This window comes from Mugil cephalus, chromosome 3 (genome assembly GCF_022458985.1).
Source record: "Mugil cephalus isolate CIBA_MC_2020 chromosome 3, CIBA_Mcephalus_1.1, whole genome shotgun sequence".
In the NCBI taxonomy this organism is placed as follows: domain Eukaryota; kingdom Metazoa; phylum Chordata; class Actinopteri; order Mugiliformes; family Mugilidae; genus Mugil; species Mugil cephalus.
Genome location: NC_061772.1, coordinates 23226641 through 23233314, shown reverse-complemented (window position 1 = coordinate 23233314; position 6674 = coordinate 23226641). Strand labels below are relative to the sequence as shown.

The following is a 6674-nucleotide window of genomic DNA, read 5'->3' as shown; positions in this document are numbered from 1 at the left end:
TCTTAAGAAATGTTTTTTTTTTTGTTTTTTTTTTTTTAAATGATAATTTATTCAAAGTAAACATTTACTTACTGCTAACTTACTACTTACTAATTTACCTTTTTGCTCTAAAAACTAGTGGAAAAAGGAGTTATCATAGCTAAATTCGTTGATAACTTATGGTACTTGTCCGGCCTGCCTGAGATCAAATTCAGCTGAATGTGGCCCCAAACTAAAATGAGTCTGATGAACTGAGGAAATGATTAGACTGAAATTCAAATATACGCACATTTCATGAAATGACATGCTCTAATAAAACAGTTATCCGTTTAAGATAAGGAAATACTCCGAAAGAGGACGACAACGCACAATTCTGGCACAATAATTTACATTTACTTCTGTATTTGCATGTCTAAACTTACATCTCACACAAACAGAACAGAAACACAATCATGCATATCAACACATATCAAAATATAAAACGCAGCTTTGTACAGTTGTGAAATAATACAAATCAAGTAATGGAGGTAAATGTATATATGTATGTATACGTGTGAATATATTCTGTTTAAAAGAATGCGTGCAACTAAAGGTCAGAGTCTGTGACTGTTCGCCAGCTGCCCCTTTGTCTGGGTAAGAATCTCATGCGGAGATGTTCAGTCTCCCGCTGATGCTCCACGGGCTGCTGGGAGAGGTTGTTGGTCTGTGGGAGCCCCTCGAGGGTCAGGCCCTCGTGCGGGCAAACGGAGTACTGAGAGAGCAACGTCACCAGGATGGATTTCATCATCACCATGGCGATGTGCTTGCCAACACAGGCGCGAGGGCCCGAGCCGAACGGCTGGAAGTAACGACGAGGAGCCTAGAGGAGGAGGAGGAAGAGGAGGAGAGCAATAGTTAAAGACTCACGTATTTGATTATAACATCGATATTCATCAAACAGAGAGAAAAAAACCTGGTCGATGAAAACTCATAACTCTGTGGTTTAATACGATTTAAATGACAGTGGCAAAATAAACAAATATCCCAACAACGGTCACCAGATTTTGAAGCCAAAATGGAAAAACTCATTCTTTACATTGTTTTAACATACGTGGTCACAATATTGAGTGTCAGTTCTTTTAATTTTGTCTCCATTATTGCGTCTTCTTTCTATAACCGTGTGTGTATTGTTTGCTGCAGCTGGACCTAAATCTTACTAGAACTCTTCCTGTTTAAATAAAGGTAAAACATGCTGCTAAACTTTGATTGGTTTATTTGGTACATTAAAATGTGCCAAACCCCGCCCACTCTAAACCCACTGAGGCAAACCAAAATCCCCAGTGTTTGTATTAGGCTTGTAGGCCTCAGGGTCTTGTAGACTCATTTTTATTAACCATAAATTACATGGTCTGAGCGGCACACAGAACTCACGCACTACTCACGTGGCTTTTGAAGTGTTCCAGGCTGAATTCATTGGCTTTGAGGAAGAACTCTGTGCGGTGCATTCGGCCCATGTTCAGGATGATGTTTGTGCCCTTTGGCACCCCGTAGCCGTCAATGACGTCGTCGGACAGGGCCCGGCGCATGGTGAAGTCCACTACCGGGTGGAAGCGCAAGCATTCGTTGATGAAGCTCTCCAGGACCGGCAGCTTCTGAAGGTCCCCGTTCTGAGGTTGTCTCTCGCCTACAGCAAAGACAATGGGTGCATCAGCACGTGCAACTTTCTTGTGTGCACCAAGCAAATACAGTCTAATGCAACAACTGTGCAATAAACACCGTGCTTGTGAGGGTTTTAATTTAGTTTTTGTCATTTTCGGGGCTGCATTTCATTATATAGAATAGGGTTTCCTCTCTAAAACAGCCTTCGTTATGACCTTCATGAATATAATATAGTTTTACTATAAAAAGCAGTGTGAGCAGCCTCCTTACCCACAACCGTGTCTATCTCCTCCAGCAGCTGCAGCTCCACGTGGGGGTTTTCTTTGAGGAGCAGCAGCATGAAGAAGAGGCTGACGGACAGAGTGTCTGGGGCCGCGATCACCATCTCCAGCACACACTGCCTCACGTTCTCAGCGGACAGCTCGCCGTGGTTCTGGGAAACACACAAGAAAAATACGACGGGAGCTTAAGGAATGAAAAGCGAGAATGTGGAGGCTTTGGTTCGAGGCGAATGGAAAGCAGGGAGCTGACCTGTGCGAATATGAGCTCTGCTGTGAAGTTGATGTTGTCCAGTTTTTCTGCCTGCTCCATATCTCTCCTCTTCTGCTCTACGAGGCTTTCTATGGCATCTTGTAGCTCCTGGCTGTACAGACATCAACAACACTTGAGAATATATCAAAAAAAAGGGGAGAGAGAGAGAAACAGACTAAAAACCATAAGGAGAGGCTGCAAAATGACTGACTGACTCACGCTGCTGTCTTGTGCCTCTGGTGAATCCAATCAAACTTGAAGTAGATGTCAGGTTTGATCAGTACAGTCTGCCACGTGTCAAAATACTTCTGGATTTTCAGCAGCAGTTCTTTTTCTGGACACAGCGTCAACACAGATGCATTAATGCGGTTTCCCGCCACTGCCTTGATCCGCCACGCAAAATGCATGCGTGCACACTCACCGTCGACAGGCACACCCAGGAAGAGTCTGTTGGAGATGTCGACCACGGTGCAGCGCAGCAAACTGAGGACGTCCACGTGAGCCAGGCTGTCCAGGTCGTCCAGGTGACTCTTCGTCGAGGAGGCGCAGACTTCCACCGTCTTCTGCAAACTCGGACCCGTCAGGGCTGCGACAGAAAAACATTGTTGAATGCATTACTCGATCCGGCCTCAACCAGCAGTCTGAGTCTGCAAGGCTGCTAAAAGGTTCAAAGTATCACCTTTGGAGAAGTAGGTGCGTATCTTTTTCCACATCGCGACGTTGTTGTTAAATATAATGCCTCTCTTATTCATGCCGATACAGCTGAGTCCCTGTTTGCTCCCAAAACGTGAAGTATATTGTTCATTCTTCAGTACGTGGTGCACTGCTGAAGCCCTGACGATTAAAAAACAAAACAAAAACAACAACTCCTGAATATTCTTATTTCATGCTCTGACTGACTTGTGCATTACCTCACATTACCAACCTGCTAAGTATGAGGGTCTCCTCTCCATTGATCCAGACTCTGACAATGTCTCCATACTTGTCGTTGTAGTAGTTGCTTGCTGTGCCTATACCGGTCCAGATAAATCTCACGTATGACAGAAGAGGCCCCAAACCCAGACAGAAAGATGGACCTGTTGTGGTAAAATGCCAATACCTCAATATGCATCTCAGCCAGTACCAAAATGTGTCTTCGATGCCTAACGCGTGACCTTTCATCCTACCTGGTACGTCTTTCTTTTCTGTGTGAGTCCAGGCGACCAGCAGCAGACAGACAAGAAGTATGAGAGTTCTCGTTGCCACGGAGATGCCCGGCGATTCGTCGGCGGTGGCGTTCGGCGACATGGAGAGCAGGTCTGCCACCATGGCGTCCAAAGCTACAGGAGTCACCGCCTGTTCACAAGCGGAGATCAGATCCATAAGAGGGGAGATTTTTTTATTTTATTTATTATTATTATTACTGCTAACCTGCCGGATCCAAATGAAGAAGGCTGCCCCGGGGCTTCCTCTTTTTATAGCCTGTCTGAGCTGGTAAGGAGCCAGGTCAGGGTGATGTTAAAGCCACAACAGAGGAGGAAAAAATGGTAAACAACACACTGATAACCTTGAAGGGGCGGATTTGTGTGTGTGACCTCGGGTTTATAGGATCTGGTTCAATCGGTACATGTTGGCGTGAGCTTGTATTTTGGTGATGAGAAGTATCTTTGAACATCAAAAGGATTTCTTCGGTACACAAGAACAGCTGGGCTGTGTTGATGGGGGAGTGTCAGGGTCACTGTAGTTGGAAATTCTCATCTTTAAGTTTTTTTTTTTTCTGTGAGAAGAAAGATGAGGCCAAGATAGATGAGCTAAAGCTAGGATTAAATGGTTCACCCTTTAAAAATAGAATCGTTTGGCTATTTGGTGTCACAGTGTTTTCACTCCCACATTCCTCCATCAGACTGCCCAGCAGATGGAGAAGCAGAGCTCTGAGGCGTTTAATCAGATCTTTAGATGAAGATTGAAGGCCTTTATATTATTATCTGAACGTAAGTTTTGTAGCAGCTGTTGCGTTCCGCCCACTCACAGCTTTAGCTTCCCGCTGGAGCTAGGAAGTTATACGTCCTCTGAGCTATGGGGGAGGACTGGAATGAAATGCAGCTAATAAGCTATCATTTACATGTATACTGTACAAGACTGTAAAATTTAATGTCCCCATGGGGAAATTCTTTTTCACCGCACCATCTCCATTACACAAAGTCCACCAGCGCAGACCAAGACATGCGGTCAAACACATGAGAGATACACATTTAAAAATGGACAAAACGGTGTTAAACATTTAACCAAGTCCAGGGATTTTAAGGGCCAGTACCAGGCCATGAAGAACAAAGAAATACACAATTGAAAATATACATACAGATGTGTCTTTGTCATGACAGGACAACAGAAGACCTAAATAAAAACGACTAAATGAAACACTAAAGTTATCAGAGACACTGTTTGGGTCTCGGCTCAGATTTATTTGAAACTCTTGTTCATTAAATCTATTACACAACTATTTATTTAACACAAGACACAATCCTGTCTTTATTCAACAGCGGGGATATTCACACCATTGCAGTCCACTAAAAACATTAAAAAAAGCAATATTGGAGGCAGATATTAAAAGCAATATGATATCGTACATTTATCTGAAAAGGGGCGATTTGCACAGCCGAAAATTAAGGATATGTGTGTATGTATATATACACACACACACAGTATATATGTAATATATATTCAGTTGAGGCTCATCTGCTTTGTTACCTTAACAATAGTAGGCTACCCATTTTTTACAGTGTAAAAAAACACATCAAACTGTGAATTGCGCTTCCTTCCTACTTATAAATCTGAGTAATTTTTTTTTTGTTTTTAAGTTTCTATGTTATTATTCAATCCGTGACAAGCGCCATGTTGTCTGGCTTTGCCCCGGCATCTCGTTCCTTTGCTCACTCTGCATAAAGGACTCTGTGAATTCACTCGCCGCCCACGCTCGTCTCCAAGAATGTGCACGGTTCAAATGGCCGACTGTGTGCGCTGAGGCCCTGCCTTGATAACAATCCCGCGAACGGTGGCTAGGGCCAGATTGTTCTGCACGATTAAACAGCGACAGACCCCCCCACCCCCCCACACCCCACACCCCATGTTTCTCTCGAAAACAGAAGTTAATGTAACCTTGTCTCTGGGCTCGACGTTGTGGTCAACCGCATCTTTGTTTCCCCCAAATGTGTTTGGAGTTATTCAGGATGACGTCTGCATTCCTCCTTCAGCGCATCACTTTAATCCATATCTGAAGCAATGCCTGTCTTTTTTTCTTTTTCTTTTTCATAAAATGCGAAAGTTCTGCATTTAAAAATATGGATCGTGCATTTCGCGTGTACGACACCAATTTGCTTAAAAAAATTACAGGGAATTTATCACAGTCTAAATTTAAAGAGAGTTGACAGACAGATATAATAACAACTAGACGATGAACTCAGCCTTCAACCACCCGTCTCATAAAACCCTGAGAGTAATGTGCTGGATAAGATGCTTTGCTGCTTCTTCCCTACACTTACATAATAAAATGCTCATGTAACACTCTTAACTTGAAAATATGAGACATGTTTTTGGTGTTCAAATGTCACGTTGTCACTCACTCACTCCTTTGATTGTCTTTTGCGTGACATTTTACTGATTTAGTACAATTTCTGAATTCATTTCAATTACATTCAAGTAATTATACATTTTTAAACTTGCGTGGGAAAAAAGAAGAAGAAGCAAGAAGAAGAAAGATGGAGAAAGGCCAGGAGATCTGGCCGTCCTTGGCTTTTAGAAGCATATCAGACATGTCCCTCTTACACTTGTAAGGAGAGAGACGTGGCTGCTTTCCCAGCAGCTGCACCTCCTAAAAATGAAAACGGGATCAGAAAAAAAGGTTGGTACCAGACCACAGGTGGGGAAGATTTTGAGGGAATGTCAACAAATAATTAACAAATCCTCCCTTGATCTGAATTCTTTGATCAGGTTTTGCAAACACGGCATTGCTGAAATATGAAGCCGTCTGTGGGATCCTTGAGTCTTCCTTTGGAGTGTCTTTAAATCCGAGAGCAGTTTAATAAATGTTTGCTTTCCTCTGCTCCTTTGCTTTTATTCTTCGTATCAGCTGGATGACCTCAGAGAACAGTGAATGAGAGACAACAAAGGAACGGACCTCAGTGTTCTGTACATGCACATGGAAAAACATGCACTGGAGCAATTCAAGCTGTCCAGCAACTGTCCGTCAGTGACCTACAGCCTCAAGCAGGAGCGTGCACGCTGCAGACAGGGCTCGCTGCATGGACCTACCAGCAATGCTGCACCGTTGCTTCCTCTCTCTACATCTATGCTGCGTTTTACATGGCTGCAAAAGCATGTAGGTCAGCTGCATGAATCCAGAGTTGCTCCGCACGTCAAAACAAAAAAAAAAAAACAGCAGTGCTGACCACCTTTCACAGTCAAGATCTCGTATTTAGTATTTTGTTTTTTTGCCGAACTGTCGATTTTCTAGACGTCTGTCCCTTTTTTTGGCCCAAATCGAACCAATG

General features: G+C 43.4%; 1 protein-coding gene across 2 annotated transcripts; it reads right to left on the bottom strand.

Annotated features, from left to right (window-relative positions):
• Positions 1-353: 353 nt before the first annotated feature.
• Positions 354-3944, bottom strand: LOC125005804 (aromatase). Of its 2 annotated transcripts, XM_047581396.1 has the most exons (9): positions 3315-3939; positions 3074-3224; positions 2828-2982; positions 2570-2734; positions 2368-2482; positions 2149-2260; positions 1888-2050; positions 1401-1642; positions 354-838 (listed from the first exon to the last, which is right to left on the bottom strand). In XM_047581396.1, the coding sequence occupies exons 1-9, from the start codon at positions 3508-3510 to the stop codon at positions 566-568; spliced, it is 1572 nt and encodes a 523-aa protein (XP_047437352.1). In that variant the 5' UTR covers positions 3511-3939; the 3' UTR covers positions 354-565. The 2 variants fall into 2 exon arrangements, with proteins under 2 accessions (XP_047437352.1, XP_047437351.1); XM_047581395.1 differs by having other exon boundaries at positions 2368-2734; positions 3315-3944.
• Positions 3945-6674: the final 2730 nt, after the last annotated feature.

Excerpts from the sequence above, each read along its gene's own strand:
- LOC125005804 (XM_047581395.1), bottom strand. The coding sequence starts at position 3,510 with ATGGATCTGATCTCCGCTTGTGAACAGGCGGTGACTCCTGTAGCTTTG. Across the intron at positions 2,983-3,073 it reads GAGACCCTCATACTTAGCAG|GGCTTCAGCAGTGCACCACG; the intron begins GTTGGTAATGTG and ends TTTAATCGTCAG. Across the intron at positions 2,051-2,148 it reads CAGAGCTCATATTCGCACAG|AACCACGGCGAGCTGTCCGC; the intron begins GTCAGCTCCCTG and ends TGTGTTTCCCAG.